At 39.5% G+C, this 17,180-nt stretch overlaps 1 protein-coding gene across 2 annotated transcripts in view; it reads right to left on the bottom strand.

The window, feature by feature from the left end:
* SLC22A9 (solute carrier family 22 member 9) overlaps nucleotides 1-17,180 on the bottom strand; it is a 161,329-nt gene that overhangs the window by 4,162 nt on the left and 139,987 nt on the right. For both annotated transcript variants that reach the window (XM_017882646.1, XM_017882645.1), the window contains exon 7: nucleotides 14,290-14,405. In XM_017882646.1, the coding sequence (XP_017738135.1) occupies nucleotides 14,290-14,405 (116 nt within the window). The remainder of the gene's footprint in view (nucleotides 1-14,289; nucleotides 14,406-17,180) is intronic.

Below are 17,180 nucleotides of genomic sequence, written 5' to 3'. Positions count from 1 at the left end.
CGCAAAAGCACACCAAGTCTCCAACTCATATTTCAACCACCAAGTTCTGTCTCTCAAAGCTAAAATAAGAGTCAAAGAGAACTGAAGATACCACAATATGTTGATTTTTAAATTACCATAAAATGATGGTAAGATGATGATGGTCATAATTGTCATTAATTTTTTGGAAGACAGCAAGTGTTTTATGGATGATTGATTAAACTATAGGGCCTGGGATTTATTTATTTATTTATTATAACTAATTGCTTTTATTAGTATTCTAAAGCCAATTTGCTCCCATGACAACAAAAACCACTGCAAGACAATTCAGTATCCTGAGGGCCATAAAATTAAAAATAAAAATTTACAGATATTAGTCAAACTCCCAGTGAGTACCTCAGGGGCTGAAATGTCCATTTACCTCCATTACAATCAGAAACATCACTAAAATGTACGACTTATTGAGTGACAGATTGTATATCCACAGCATTCACTGTGTAGGTGGTCCTGTGTAGTAAATCCAGAATGGAACAAGGAAACCTATTTTTATATTACTTATGTTTAATGGCATATAACCTCGTGATGGTTTTGCTTATTAGCATAGAAAGGAGTCAATAATTTTTATTATGTATTCAGTATACGTATGTATCTTATTAGAGGGAATTCTTACGATTTTATGTTGTCTCATCATTCATTTTGATTACAAGTTTAACTTTCTCACACCACAGCAGGGCTTAGTCACCCTTGACACAGTTTCTAGTTCTTACACCACTTCCAAATGGCTCAAGCCAGATGCCAGAGATAACTTAGAGGCATCTCTCCTGGCTAGCTGACTGAGTTCCCTGCTTTCCTGTTGCTTCCTTTGAATGAACTATTCAGGCATTTGCCTGCAAACTTTAAGTGACCCACACCTGATTTCCTTATATAAACTGCTAGTTGCCATGTATTCCTTTTATTATTATTATTATTGTTATTATTTCAATAGCTTTTGGGGAGCAGGTGGTGTTTGGTTACATGGATAAGTTCTTTAGTGGTGATTTCTGAGATTTTGGTCTCTCTGCCAGTTTCTTCATTTCCACCTCATCTGACCCGGGAACAGAACACTGCCCTCCCAATTCATTATTCTCTCCTTTCCCAGGATCTGTAAGTAGACGTCTCTGAATTTGTTTTCTCTTGTGGTGGAATACTGAATTTATGCTTTCTGTCTGAAAACTTAGGGGCTGTTTCAGGCTGGGTTTTCCCTAGGTCTGCAGTGAGAACACAATGTCAGGCAACCAGAGCCAGAGCAATGGTCAGGCAGACATAAACTGGACGTGGGTCAGATAAGAGCCCCAAGGGCATCTGCCAGTATAAACAAGCTTCCTGTGTGAAGGTTCCCCTGGTCACGGGTCTAACAACTAGGCATCAGGCCATCCACTGAAGGAAAAGTGTTGCGTGAACACTGTAAACCCCTACATCCAGCTCCCATTCCTTTCCTTTTAGGGCAGGGTTTTAACCACTCTGGTACTGAAATCTGAATTTAGCTGGGGCTCTCAAAACACTTATTTTAAAATATTGTGATAAAATATATAACATTAGATTTACCTACTTAACAGATTTTTAGGTACATTCCAGTATTCACTGTAAGCATAATGTTGAACAGCAGATTTCCGAGACATTTGCATCTTGGATAACTGATACTTTATGCCCTTAAATGACAACTCCCTATTCCCCTCTGCCCCCATCCCAGCAAACCACCATTCTACTTTCTGCTTCTATGCGTTGGCTTTTTTAGATATCTCATATAAGTGAAATCAGACAGTGTTTGTTCTTCTGTGCTAGCCCAAGGTTCATACCTGTTGGGTATGCCCTTTTTCTTTCTTTTTTGAGGATAATATTCCATTATATGTATATAACATAGTTTGCTTATTCATTCATACGTAAATCAATAGTTAAGTTGCTTCCATATCTTGGCAATTGTGAATAATGCTACAATGAACATATGGGAGTGCAAATATCTCTTCCAAATACTGATTTCAATTCTTTTTTTGAAGAATTGAGATCCCATAAGTGAGAATACCGAATCATATGGTAGTTCTAACCTCCACAGTGTCTTCATGGTGGGCGTAGCATTTTATATGGCCACCAACAGTATACAAGAGTTCCAATTTCCCCACATCCTTTGAACACTTATTTCTTGTTTATTTATTTTTGATAATGATAATCCTAATAGGTATAAGATACTATTTCATTTTTTATGTGTTTAATCCTCCATAAAACACTTCATATTTTATATCCTTTTCTTATCTTTTATCTCTTTTCTTCCCTAATTGCTCTTGTTAGGATTTCAAGTACTATACTGAATAGAAGCGGTGAGAGTAGAATCCTTATCTTGTTCTTGATCTTAAAGGAAGAGTTTTCATTTTTTTATTGTTGAGTATAATATTAGTACTGGACTTTTCATATTAGTCATTTATCAGTGGGCTTTATACGTTCATAGGCTCTCATGCTGCTCTTTAGTGCCATTTTTTAAAGTTCAAGGTTTCCCTTTGAAATAATAATAATGGAGGTAGGGTACTGACAGACTCACTTAACTTTTGTTTGTGTGGGAAAGTATTTCTTTTCATTATTGAGGGGTGGTGTGCAAGATACATTGATTTTTGTTAGCATTTTATTTTTTCATCTCTCTGAACATATCATCCCACTCTCGGTTGGCCTACAAGGTTTCTGCAGAAATCTGCCATCCCCCAATTGTCTTATGGAGGACGTTCTCTTAGTATGCAACAAGTTACTTTATCTTGCTGCTTTCAAAATTCTCTATTTTCTTTGATAATTTAATTAGAAAATGTATTAATATGGAATTTTTTGCTTTTATATATTTATTTGGTTTTTCGTCTTCTGACAATATTAATTTCATTTAATAGTCTGAAATTCTTAGAATCTGTCCATTTATCCCATTGTCAATTATAAGTCATTGACTTTTTATAACAATCTTTTGTATTTTGCGAAAGCTGCTTTTTCTTCTTCTTCTTTTTTTTTTTTTTTTTGAGAACAGAGTCTTGCTCTGCTCGCCCCAGGCCCGGAGTGCAGTGGCCGGATCTCAGCATCACTTGGAAGCCTCGGCCTCCCCGGGTTTCGCCATCTCCTGGCCTCAGCCTCACTGCCCGCCTCTGGAGTAGCTGGGATTACAGATGCCTGCCACCATGCCCAGCTAATTTTTGTATTTTTAGTAGAGACAGGGTTTCACCATGTTGGTCAGGCTGGTCTCGAACTCCTGACCTCAAGTGATCCACCCACCTTGGCCTCCCAAAGTGCTGGGATTACAGGCTTGAGCCACCGCGCCCGGCCTCTACTTCTTAAATCTTCCTTCAGGGAAGCTGAAACATAAGTTGATGAGCATGTACATGTGTGAACTTCAAAAAATGGTGAAATGTGAGCAAACATACAAATATTCTAAAAATGTCAGTGTTTATGGGAATTTTAGTGTACTTAATTTCCAAAATAATTACATATTGAGTGAAGACAGTATAGTGTAAAAGGAAAGTAATATGGTATAATGGCTATAAGTGCAAGATTTAATGTCAGATTAGTGTTCAAGTTCTGAATGTACCATTTACTAATTATGTGATCTTTTAAAACATAATTTTATATTTAGTTAAAAAACTTTATTATTATTTTTTTCAACTTTCATTTTAGGTTCAGAGTACACTTGTAGGTTTGTTACATGGGTAAATGTTGCAGTGGAGCCCAAATAGCCAAATCAATCCTAAGCAAAAGGAACAGAGTGAGAGGCATCACACTACCTGATTTCAAACTACACAACAAGGCTACAGTATTGAAAACAGCACGATACTGGCACAACCGCAGATACATAGACCAATGCAACACATTAATTAGATAACCCAGAAATAAAGCCACATACCTACAACTACCTGATCTTCAACAAAGCTGAAAAAGTAAGCAATGGGGAAAGACTCCCTATTCAATAAACAGTGCTTGGATAACTGGCTAGCCATATGCAAAATTTTGAAACTAGATCCCTTCCTTTGACCATATACAAAATTCAACTCAAGATGGATTAAAGACTTAAATGTAAGATGTAAAAATGTTAAAAACACAGAAGAAAAGAGGAAATACCACGCTGGACATCAGTCCTTGCAAAGATTTTATGATAAAGACTCCAAAAGCAATTGCAACAAAACCAAAAATTGAAAAGCGGGAACTAATTAAACCAAGGAGCGCCTGAACAGCAAAGGAAGCTAACACCAGAGTAAACAGACAACCTACAGAATGGGAAAAAAGATTTGTGGGTTATGCATTTGACAAAGGTCTAATGTTTGGAATCTATAAGGGACTCAAATAAAGCAACAATCAAAAAACAAACAAACGAACAAACAAACCCATTAAAAATGGGCAAAGGACATGAACTGACAGTTCTCCAGAGAAGACATACACATGGCCAACAAGCATATAAAAAAACTTATAATATCACTAATCATTTGAGAAATACAAATCAAAACAATAATGAGATAGCATCTCACACCAGTCAGAATGGCTGTTATTAAAAAGTCAAAAATTAACAATGCTGTTGAGGTTGTGGAGAAAAGGGAACACTAATAAACTGCTGGTGGGAATGCAAATTAGCTCAGCCACCTCAGCTTTGTTCTTTTTGCTTAGGATTTCTTTGGCTTTACGGGTCTTTTTTGATTTTGTATAAATTTTAGGACTAAAAAAAATTCTGTGAAGAATGTCGTTGGTATTTTGATAGAGATTGCACTGAATCTGTAGATTGCTTTGGGTAATAGGTACATTTTAACAATATTGATTCTTCTAATCCATGCACACAGTATGTCTCTATTTTTCGTATCAGCTTCAATTTGTTTCATCAATGTTTTATTGTTTTCATTGTAGAAATCTTTCATTTCTTTGGTGTAGTTTATTACTAGGTATTTTACTTTTTGTAATGAATTGCAAATGAGATTGCTTTCTTAATTTGCTTTTCAGATTGTTCTTTATTGAAATATAGTTATGTTAATTATGTTTTATGTTGATTTTGTATCCTGCAACTTTACTGAATTTTTTGTTTATTCAGATAGATTTTTGAGAGAGTCTTTAGGTTTTTGTAAATATAAAATCATATCATATGCAAATGAGGACATTTTGATTTCTTCCTTTCCAATATGGATTCCCTTTATTTTCTTCTCTTGCCTAGTTGCTCTGGGTAGGACTTCCACTACTATATTGAGTAAAAGTGGTGAACGTGGGCATACTTGTCTTTTACATGATCTTAGAAGTAGAGCTTTCATTTTTTTCCCAATTCTCTATGATGCTAGCTGTGGGTTTATTACATATGACCTTATTGTTTTGAGGTATTTTCCTTTTATGCTCAGTTTGTTGAGAGCTTTTATCATAAAGAGAATTTGAATTTTATCAGTTGCTTTTGGCATCTGTTGAAATGATTATATAACATTGATTCTACTAACATTATGTTTTATGTTTATGGACTTGCCTATGCAGAACCATTCTTGCATCCCTGGGATGAATCACAGTTGATCGTGATGAATGATCTCTTTAATGTGTTTTAAAATTTTGTTTGCTACTATTTTGTGGAAGATTTTTACACCTATGTTCATCAGTGATGTTTTCTTTTTTGTGTGTGTTTGTTTCTGGTTTTGGCATCAGGGTAATGCTGGCCTTGTGAAATGAGTTTGGAAGTATTCCCCCCTCCTTTATTTTCTCAAATAGTTTGAGTACAATAGGCATGAGTTCTTTAAATGTTTGGTAGAATTCAGTTGTTCTGAAGCTATCAGGTTCTAGATTGTTCTTTGATGGGGGACTTTTTATTACTGCTGGTATCTTGCTGCTGGTTATTGCTCTGTTCATGGTTTGTATTTCTTAATGTGTCAGCTTGGTTCAATCAATGTTCTGTGTGTCAAAAAAATTTATCCACCTCTTCTAGGGTTTTCCATTTATTGTCATAAAATTGCTCATAATAGTCTCTAATGATCCATTGAATTTCTGTTATGTCAGTTGTAATGTCTCTTTTTTATCATCAATTCGATTTATTTTTGTTTTTTCTATTTTTTTCTTAGTTTGCATAAAGGTTTGTTGATGTTGTTTATTTTTCACAAAACAACTTTCGACTTTTGTATTTTTTGTGTCAATTTCATTTATTTCTTGCACTGATCTTTATTATTTCTTTCCTGCTACTAATTTTGGGTTTCACTTGTTTTTGTAGATCTACTTCTTTAAGATGCATCCTAGGCTATTTGAAGTTTTTCTACTGTTTTGAGGTGGGTGTTTATTTCTATAAACATACCTGTTACTGCTTCTTTTGTCATATCTCAAAGGTTTGGTATATTGTGTTTCCATTTTCATTTGGTTCAAGAAATTTTTAATTTTCTTCTTAATTTCTTGATTGACCCATTTGTCATTTGGGAGCATATTGTTTAATTTTCAGGTATTTGTATATTTTTCAAATTTCCTTTTGTTATTGTTTTATTCCAATGTGATCAGAAAAGGTAACTTGATATGACTGAAATTTTAAAATTTCCTGGGAAGTTTTTTTGTTCTAACATGGTCTATCTAAAGAATGTTGCACGTGCTGATGAGAAGAATGTACATCCTGTATTTGTTGAGTAAAATGTTCTATAAGTGTTTATTAAGCCCATTTCATCTATCATGAAAATAAAGTCCAATGCTTCATTTTTTATTTTCCATCTAGAGGAACTTATCAATGCAGAATGTTGGTTGTTGAAATTCCCAACTATTTTTGTACTGGGGTCTATCTCTTTCTTTAGTTCTAGTAATATTTACTTTATATATCTAGGTGTTCCCATGTTGATAACACATACATTTGCAATTGTTATATATTCTTACTGAATTGACCCCTTTATCATTATATAATGATCTCCTTTGTCTGTTTTTACAGTATTGATGTGAAATCTATTTTATTTGATATCACCATAGCAGCTCCTGCTCTTTTTTGACCTCTGTTTGCATGGACTATCTTTTTCCAGCCATTCATTTCTAGTGCAGGTGTGATTTTACAGGCGAAGTACATTACTTATAGGAACTTAGAGTTGGGCCTTGTTTTTTAACCCATTTAGCTACTCCATGTCTTTTAATTGGAGAATTTAGTCCATGTACATTCAATGCGATTAATAAGTAAGAATTTATAACTGCCATTTTGCTGTTTGTTTTGTGGTTACTTTGTAAGTCCTCTCTATACCTTCTTCCTTTCTTTTTTGTGTGTAAGTGACTTTGTGTGGTAGTATGTTTTAATTTCTTGCTTTTCATTTTGATGTGTCTATTAGAGATTTTTTGCTTTGTGGTTCATATGAGGCCTGCAAAAATACCTTATGATAAAGTATTTTAAAGTCTAAATTATTTGCCTTAATACGGATGCATGCGCTGAAGTAGAAAGTTTATTTGAAGAAATAATAACACAGAATGAGGAGGAGGAGCAAGATGGCTGAGTAGAAGCCTCTAAGGTCATCTTTCCCACAGGAACAGAAAATTTAACAATTATCTACACACAAAAAGCAGCTTCATAAGAGCCAAAAATAAGGTGGGAGATCACAGTACTTGGTTTTAATTTCATATCACTGAAAGAGGCACTGAAGAGGGTAGGAACGACTGTCTTGAATTGCCAATGCCAACCCTGCCCATCTCCCAGCAGTGGCTGCCTGGTGCAGAGAATCTTTGTGTGCTTAGGGGATAGAGAGCACAGTTATTGTGGGACTTTGCATTGGAACTCAGTGCTGCCCTGTCACAGAGGAAAGCAGCACCAGACAGAACTCAGCCAGCAACCACGGAGGGAGAATTGAGACCAGCTCTAGCCAGAGGAGAATTGCCCATCCCAGTGGTCAGAATCTGGGTTCTGGCAAGCCTCACTGTCATGGACTAAAGGGCTATGGGGTCTTAAATACACTTAAAAGACAGTCTTGGCTACAAGGACTGCTATTCCTAGGCAAACCCTGGTGCTGTGCTGGGCCTGGGGTACGTGAACTCGGGGGACCTGTGATCTAGTGAGAGCCCAGCAGCTTGCAGCTCCAGGAGAGAAGTCTCCCTTTGACTTGAGGAGAGGAGAGGGAAGAATAAAGAGGACTTTGTCTTGCAACATGGATACTACTTCAGCCACAGTAGAACAGGGTCCTGGGGCCTGCATTCCAGGACATAGCTCCCAGATGACATCTCCAGACATCTCCAGGGGCAGAAGGGAACCTACTGCCTTGAAGGGAAGGACCCAGGCCTGAGAGGATTCATCACCTTCTGACTAAAAAACCCTGGGTCCTCAATAATCATCAGTGCTGGTCAGGTAGTTCACTCGATTGGCCTTGGGTGAGACTCTGCATTGTGCTGGCTTCAGGTGTGACCTGGCACATTTCCAGCAGCACTAATTAAGGGAAGACACTCCTTCTACTTGAGAAAAGAAGAGGCAAGATTAAAGGGGGCTTCGTCTTGCAGCTTAGGTACCAACTCAGTCACAGTAGGATAGAACACCAAGTGGGGTCTTGGGGTCCATAAATCCAAGCCTGGGCACTTGGATGGCAGTTTTGGACCTGCTCTGGGCCGAGGGGAGCCCATTTCCCTGAAAGGTAATTCTCAGTCCTGGAAGCAGCATTTACCACAAGCTGACTGAAGAACACTTAGACCTTGAGTGCACATCGGCAATAAGGATGTAGTACTTACCATAAACCTGGAGTGGTGGTGGCCATGAGGTGACTCCTCTGCTTACGGAAAAGGGTGGGAAGAGTGGAAAAGACTTTCTTTTGTGCCTTGGGTGCCAGGTCAGCCACAGTAGAATAAAACACCAGATAGATTTCAAAGGTTTCTGACTCTAGACCCTGGTTGCTGCATGGCATCTATAGACCCACCTGTGGTTGTGGGGAACTTGTGACCATGAAGGGAATAACATGAACCTAGCCAGCTTTGACACCTGCTGACTGTAGAGCCCTAGGGCCTTGGGCAAACCTAAGCAGTAGCCAGGCAGTGATTACTATGGGCCTTGGGGGATACCCAGTGCTATACTGGCTTCAGGTCTGATGCCGTGCAGTTCCAGTGGTGGTGGCCACAGGGGTGCTTGTGTCACTCCTCCCCCAGCTCCAGGCAGCTCAGTATAGAGACAAAACTCCCATTTATTTCAGAGAAAGTAAGGGAAGAGAACAAAAGTATCTGCCTGGTAATCCAGATAATTCTTCTGGATGTTATCCATGACCATGATGTCGGTATATCTGTGAGTCTGCAAGAACTGCAGCATTACTGGCCTTGGGGTCTCTCCTAATGAATATATGTCTGCAGTGATGAAGAACAGATCAAATCACCAAAGTTCCTTTGCATACATGGAAAACTTTCCCAAGAAATATGTGTACAAACAAACTCAGACTGTGAAGACTACAATGAATACCTAAGTTTTCAGTGCCCAGACACTGATGAACATCCACAAGCATCATCACCATCCAGAAAACATTATCTCACCAAGTAAACTAAATAAGGCACTAGGGACCAATCCTGCAGAGACAGAGATATGTGACCTTTCACACAGAGAATTAAAAATTGCTCTTTGGAGGAAAATCTATGAAATTAAAGATAACACAGAGAAAACAATCAATCAGAATTTTATCAGATAAATGTAACAAAGAAATTGAAATAATTAAAAATAATGAAGCAGAAATTTTGGAGTTGAAAATGCAATGGGAGATCAGTGTTTGGAGGCTTGTATCATGAATTTTAGCTCCAGAACAACTGCAGGAACAAAACAAATCCTGAGAAGACCCACAGACCCTTTGAAGGAAGCAGACTGCTCCTGCAGGAACCAGGAGATACCCCAAATACTATGAGTGCCCAAACTGCAAAAGTAGAAAAGGGAGATCCTCCACCCGTGAACACACACCCCCACTGGGGAAACTGAAGGTCTAGTTTACAGGTTTCTGACCTTACCTGGAACTGAGTTAATTGAGAGCCAAGAGAAACACAGGGGTAGAGGAAGCAGCAGGAAAGGCCCTGGGAGCTTGCTGGGCCCCCAAGCCAGCCATTCCTGCCTGGCACTACAGGGATCCTTTGCGGGGGGCTGTGGACAGAGGCAGAGAAATGTCACAGGGAGAAGGACATCTCCAGCTGAACTTTGTAATAATTTGAACTGGATGTGAAGCCTTCTGGCCACAACTTGGGAGAGAGTGTGAATTTGGCCTGCAGACTCCACAGGCAGGGGAAGAACTAAAGCCCTTTTCTTTTGCAGCTGGGAGGTGGGCAGCCTGGGGAAAGTTTTAAAGCCCTGCTCTCTCACTGCCTGGAAAACAGACTCGGTGCTGTTAGTGGGGCACAATGGGAGTGAGACTGGCTCTTTAGATTGCGTGGGAGCTTGGCGAGGCCTGTGACTGTCGGTTTCCCCTACTTCCCTGACAACCTCCATTACTCAGCAGAGGCAGCCATAATACTCCTAAATACACAACTCCTTTGACCTGGGACCCTCACTCCTATCCCCAACAGCAGCTGCAGCAAGACCCACCCAAGGAGAGTCTGAGCTCAGACATGCCTAGTCCTACTCCCACCCGATAGCCTTTCCCTACCCAACTTCCGAAGACAAAAGGCATATACTCTTGGGAGTTCTAGGGCTCCACTCACTGCTGGTTTCTCTCCACAGTTGATGCTCTCTGGAAAGTTCCACCCCCAGCCAGGAGGCCAACCAGCACAAAAACAGAACATTAAACCACCAAAGCTAAGAACCCGCATAGAGTCAATTTCAACCCCCTGCCAACTCCAGTGGAACAGGTGCTGGTATCCATGGCTAAGAGACCAATAGACAGTTCAAATCACAGGACTCTGCAGACAATCCCCAGTACCAGCCCGGAGCCTGGTAGACTTGTTAGATGGCTAGACCCAGAAGTGAGATAACAATCAATCAGCTTCTTAAGCTGATAAGCAACTACAGCAAAGTCTCAGGATACAAAATCAATATATAGAAATCACAAGCATTTCTATACACAAACAACAGACAAGCAGATAGCCAAATCATGAATAAACTCCCATTCACAATTGCTACAAAGAGAATAAAATACCTAGGAACACAGCTAACAAGGAAAATAAGGACCTCTTCAAGGCTAACTACAAACCACTGCTCAAGGAAATCAGAAAGGACACAAGCAGATGGAAAAACACGCCATGCTCATGGATAGGAAGAATCAATATCGTGAAAATGGCCATACTGCCCAAAGCAATTCATAGATTCAATACTATTCCCATTAAACTACCACTGACATTCTTCAAAGAATTAGAAAAATCTATTTTAAAATTTATATGGAATGACAAAAGAGCTCATAGAGCTGGGACAATACTAAATCTAGGCAACACTATTCAGGACATAGGGATGGGCAAAGATTTCATGATGAAATCACCAAAAGCAATTGCAACAAAAGCAAAAATTGGTAATGGGATCTAATTAAGCTAAAGAGCTTCTGCACAGCAAAAGAAACTATCATCAGAGTGAACAGGCAAGCTACTGAGTGGGAAAAAAGTTTTTGCAACCTATCCATCTGACAAAGATGTAATTTCCAGTCTACCAGTAACTTAAATTTACAAGGAAACAAACAAACAAACCAACCATTAAAAAGTGGGCAAAGGACATGAACAGACACTTCTCAAAAGAATACGTTCATGTGGCTAACAAACACGTGAAAAAAAGCTCAGCATCACTGATCATTACAGAAATGCAAATCCAAACCACAATAACATACCATCTCACACCAATCCGAATGGCAAATATTAAAAGTCAAGAAATAACATGCTGGCAAGGTTGAGGAGAAATAGGAATGCTTTTATACGTTGATGGGAAGGTAAATCAGTCTGACTACTATGGAAGATGGTGTGGTGATTTCTCAAAGATCTAGAACCGGAAATACCATTTGACCCAGCAATTCCATTACTGAGTATATATGCAAAGGAATATAAATCATTCTATTACAAAGATACTTGCCCAAATATGTTCATTGCAGCACTATTCATAAGAGCAAAGACATGGAATCAACCCAAATGCCCATCAACGACAGACTGGATAAAGAAAATGTGGTACATATACACCATGGAATACTATGCAGCCGTAAAAAATGAGATCATGTCCTTTGCAGGGACATGGATGAAACTGGAAGCCATTATCCCTCAGCAAACTAATGCAGGAACAGAAACCACACTGCATGTTCCTCAGCTTATAAGTGGCGAGCAGAACAATGAGAACCACATACGACACCCCAGGGCAGAGAAACAACACACACTGGGCCCTGTTGGGGGTCTGGGTGCCAGGAAGAGAGCAACATTAAGAAAATACCGCTAATGCCATACTGGGCTTAATACTAGGCTGATGAGCTGGATAGGTATACAACATCATCCATGCACACTGTTTACCAATGTACACAAACCTCCGCACATCCGTACATCTACCCCAGCATCACAGTCTTGTTCTTCATGTACTACCTGGCTTATTTATGGTCATTTGAAATATTTACAGTATTTCCTTGTGAATTTCTCACTTTGTTCCTTTTTTTCTTTTTAGATGGCAGCTCGCTCTGTCGCCAGGCTGGAGTGCAGTAGCAACTGGATCTCGGTTCACTGCCAGCTTCTGGCCTCCCAGGTTGCAGTGATTCTCCTACCTCAGCCTCCCAAGTAGCTGGGACTACAGGTGTGCGCCACCATGCCCGGCTAATTTTTGTATTTTTAGTATAGACAGGGTTTCATTATGTTGGCCAGAATGATCTCGATCTCTTGACCTTGTGATCCACCTGCCTCGGCCTCCCAAAGTGCTGGGATTACAAGCATGAGCCACCATGCCCGGCCTGTTCATGCATTTTTATCTTGACTTATGTGTGCATTGTTATGGTAGCTATTTCTAATTTGTTATCACGTTATTCATACACCTCTCTTTATGGTCAGTTTCTGGGGATTTTTTTTGTTGTTGTTCCCTTTTGAGTCATGTTTCTCTGTTTCTTCACGTTTTTTGAAGCTTTGCATTGGTGTGTGCACATTTGAAGAAACAGCTCCCTGTCCCTATCTTCCCAGACTGGCTTTTATAGGGAAGACCTTCACCAATCAACCCAAACAGAGATTCTGGGGGCCTGTCAAACCTTCTCTGTAAAGTGTCTTATCTGTATTTGTGTGTGTATATTTCTGATCAGAGAGATCTACTGGTTTCTGTTTTAAAATATCTTGTAATCTCTGGCTCCCTGTGGTGTCTGTCTGCTGTGCTATGAGCTCTTTGATGCAGCAGGATGACAGTCAGATGATTTTTATCTTGTTTTGTTCCTAAGATAGCTAGAGTATCTGGAGTCCCACTGGCATCCTGGGTGGGAAAGACAAAAACACATTTCTTGGGCATCTCCCTGAAAAACTGGAATGTTGGACACATACTGCGCTCCCTTCCCTCCCTCCTGAGGGAGAAATCTAGAATTGCCCATCTTATTTTTATTGCACTGAGCTGTGCCAGTCACAGATTTTCTTTGTACTCACCTTCTATTCAGTGACCCAAACATCCAAATATGCAAGTTCCATAAGTGCTCTGAGTGAGGTGAGACAAACACCAGTTCCTCACACAGTGTGTCAAAAGGCCCAGATGTGCATGAATGCTCCGCTCCTTCCTTTTCTATGAGGGAGCGGTCATAGGCCAGGGTGTTCTCCCTTGGCACTGAGCTGAAACAGCTTTGGGAAGGGGTTGTCCTGGGTCAGGTGAAATTACTCTTCTTACCCATTTCAGGGCAAGTGTTCTTGGGTTTGTGCTCATCTACAACATCATTTACAACATCTTACCTCTATTTTGGAAATCTCATAGGGGCGTTTGGATCCAATCATTGTTAAATCAGTGTTTCTGTGGGGGATTACCAGGTAGGACTTCCTATTTATGATTTTTCTGTGCTTGTGATCATGTCCTAGTGTTTTAGAAGTTTTTATGTACTTTGATCTGAATTACATATCAAAATATGGAAATATTCATTGAGCTGTATATATTTGTGTACAAAATTCTCTTTGTAATTTACCTCATTAAACTGGAACGAACACATTAAGAAACTTCAAGCCAAAGCGTATACTGTAATTGAAGTTCTCAGCATTGGTGTCCAGTGATGAGCCTGATAGGGTGTTGTGATAAACAAAAACTACTGCATAAATCAATTCTGTGTCAGTCTTTTCACAACTCTTTTACTACATTCAAACATAGCAATTCTCTTTACGGCTTTCTCATCTTTTACGTGCATATCTGTTTCCTCAACATGCTGTACTACTTGAAATGAGAACAAGATTCCTGTCTCCAGTACTGTAACTTACCCTCAAACACTGCATGAAGCTTACCTCGTAAAGGACAGGAGGGAGATCCTTTTACATATGTTGGGCATGTGGAGCAATTCACACGGAGGTTTTTTTTTCTGTGCTGCCTCCAGTTCTTTTTTCATGGTGGATTGCAAAATCTTCAACAACAGCAGCAACAATAAACAGTTGTCAGAAAAGAGTAGGCACTGTACGGGCACTGGTCAACCCACAGTTGAGAAGTGTGATGACCGCTCGTTCTGTCTGGTGGAAAATATAAGCCTTAAATGCAATGATACGTGTAAAAATGATGTGAAAAGTGAATCAGGACGTTAAAGCAGTCTCCAGGAAATGATGTATCAAGGATATTTTAGGCAAGAGATCCAAGTGGCTGCAGAGCATTGAAAAGGGTATGTATGTTAGAGAACCAGACCGTGATGGGGACTGAATAAAGATTATAGTCCAAATGAAGGCCAAATTGGATTATAGTCCAAAGCTCCATTTGGACCACATGGGCCCCAAAGACATGGACATTGGTTCTCAGCTCACTGCCCTTGGTGAAAACCAGTTTGCCTCAGAAAGGAGAAAAATTTCCTGAGAGAACTCATTTTGGTTCTTGGCTCAGAAATACTGAAGGTTGGGGAAGGAGGGGCTGCTTTCTCCCTAATCTCGTGCTTCCATGAGGAATAACTCTCAAAAGGGACTATCCTGGCCCTTCTGTACATACCCTCAGCTACCCACAAAGAACTGAGTTGTTTGGTTGGTGAGTGTGGGAGAATGCCATAGGCATTCTCCAGTGCCCAGAACACTTTTAGAAAGAGATCAGATTCAGGTCTGCTTTCTGGGCTACACCCTATATTTATCAGGTCAGGTTTTGTACCTGTTCAAAAAACTGGGACAGGTAAGTTCAATTATGAAATGAAGTGTTAGAAATCCTGTTGATGGTGGGTATTGAAAGTCACATTCTCTATTCCAGTTCTCACAGTAGTAAAAAACCTAAATTTTTTGATCTTCATGTTTCTAACCACTTTAAATATCTCTGGGTTATATGTGATCTGGGCAGAGGAGATGTATGTTATTTACTGGGCTCCCAGACCCATAAGACCAGAGTAATTAATGGATTGATATTGATATAATGTGGAGCAGCTTTAGGTTAGAGGGTTGTCTAGAACAGATGCATTAGGAAACCTGTGAGATGGAGGTTAAAACAGGACTAAGACCAGACATTTATGAATAATCATTACAAAATAATAAATTCAAATTTAAGCAACATTAGGTATTCAGCGATGTATAAAATCCATTTTCCATTACCAAGCTTCAATTGCATCTCATAAGCAATGCTCTCTTTTTTCCCTGGGGAACTGATGGGACCATCAGTTCCCATTTAGTTTAATAATGCATCGTTCCTTTTTGACTCCAATGCTCTTGTATTTGTTTTTTGTTTTTTACTTTCCAACTATTATTTTAGGCTCAGGGGCACATGTGCAGGTTTGTTACTTGGATAAATTGCGTTTCATGGGGGTTTGGTGTATAGATTATTTCATCAGCAAGTTAATAAGCAGAGTACCCAATAGATACTTTTTTGATCTTCACCTCCTTACTTACCTCCTTCCATCTTCCACCCCCAAGTAGGCTCTGGCGTCTATTGTTCTCTTCTTTGTGTGTATATATACAAAGCTCCATTTGGACCAATGTTTAGCTCCTACATATAAGTGAGAACATGTGGTATTTGATTTTCCTTTCCTGCATTAATCGGCTTAGGATAATGAACTCCATCTTTATCCATGTTACTGTAAAGGACATGACCTCTTTTTTGGCTGCTTAGTATTCCATGGTGTATATGCATTACATTTCCTTTGTCCAGTCCACTGTTGATGGGCATTTAGGTTGATTCCATGTCTTTGTTATTGTGAAAAGTGTTGTGATGAACCTACGTATGCATATGCCTTTATGATAGAAAGGTTTGTATTTTGGGGGGAATACACTCAGTAATAGATTGCTGGGTCGAATGGGAATTTTATTTCTCAAATAAATGTCCACACTGCTTTCCACAGTGCCTGAACTAATTTACATTTCCATCAAAAGTTTTTAAGTGTTCCCTTTTTTTCTGCAGTTTCACCAGCATCTGTTATTTTTTGACTTTTAAATAATAGCTATTCTGACAGGTGTGAGATGGTATCTTATTGTGGTTTTGATTTGATTTATCTAATGATTACTGAGGTTGAGCATCTTTTTCATATGCTTGTTGGTTGTGTGTATGTCTTTTTTTGAAAAGCGTTTGTTCGGCTGGGCACGAAGACTTACGCTTGTAATCCCAGCACTTTGGGAGGCCAAGGCAGGTGGATCACTTGAAGTCAGGAGTTCGAGAAATGAACTCCTGCATGTTCTCACTTATAAGTGGGAGCTGAACAATGAGAACACATAGACACAGGGAGAGAAACAACACACACTGGGACCTGTTGGGGGTTGGGTGCAGGAAGAGAGAACATTAAGAAAATAGCTAATGCATACTGGGCTTAATACCTAGGTGATGAGTTGATAGGTACGGCAAATCACCATGGCACATGTTTACCTATGTAACAAACCTGCACATCCTGTACATCTACCCCAGCACAGTCATTGTCTTCATGTCCTCCCTGACTTATTTTGGTCATTTGAAATATTTACAGTATTTCTTTGTTGAATTTCTCACTTTGTTCCTTTTTTTTTTTTTTTTTTTTTAAGATGGAGTCTCGTTCTGTCACCAGGCTGGAGTGCAGTGACACGATCTCGGTTCACTGCAACCTCTGCCTCCCGGGTTGCAGTGATTCTCCTACCTTAGCCTCCCAAGTAGCTGGGACTATAGGCATGCGCCACCACGCCCAGCTAAGTATTTTTAGTAGAGACAGGGTTTCATTATGTTGGCCAGAATGATCTCGATCTCTTGACCTCGTGAT

This window comes from Rhinopithecus bieti, unplaced genomic scaffold, assembly GCF_001698545.2.
Source record: "Rhinopithecus bieti isolate Rb0 unplaced genomic scaffold, ASM169854v2 scaffold_13271, whole genome shotgun sequence".
Lineage (NCBI taxonomy): Eukaryota > Metazoa > Chordata > Mammalia > Primates > Cercopithecidae > Rhinopithecus > Rhinopithecus bieti.
This window is presented reverse-complemented; position numbering and strand designations above follow the sequence as displayed.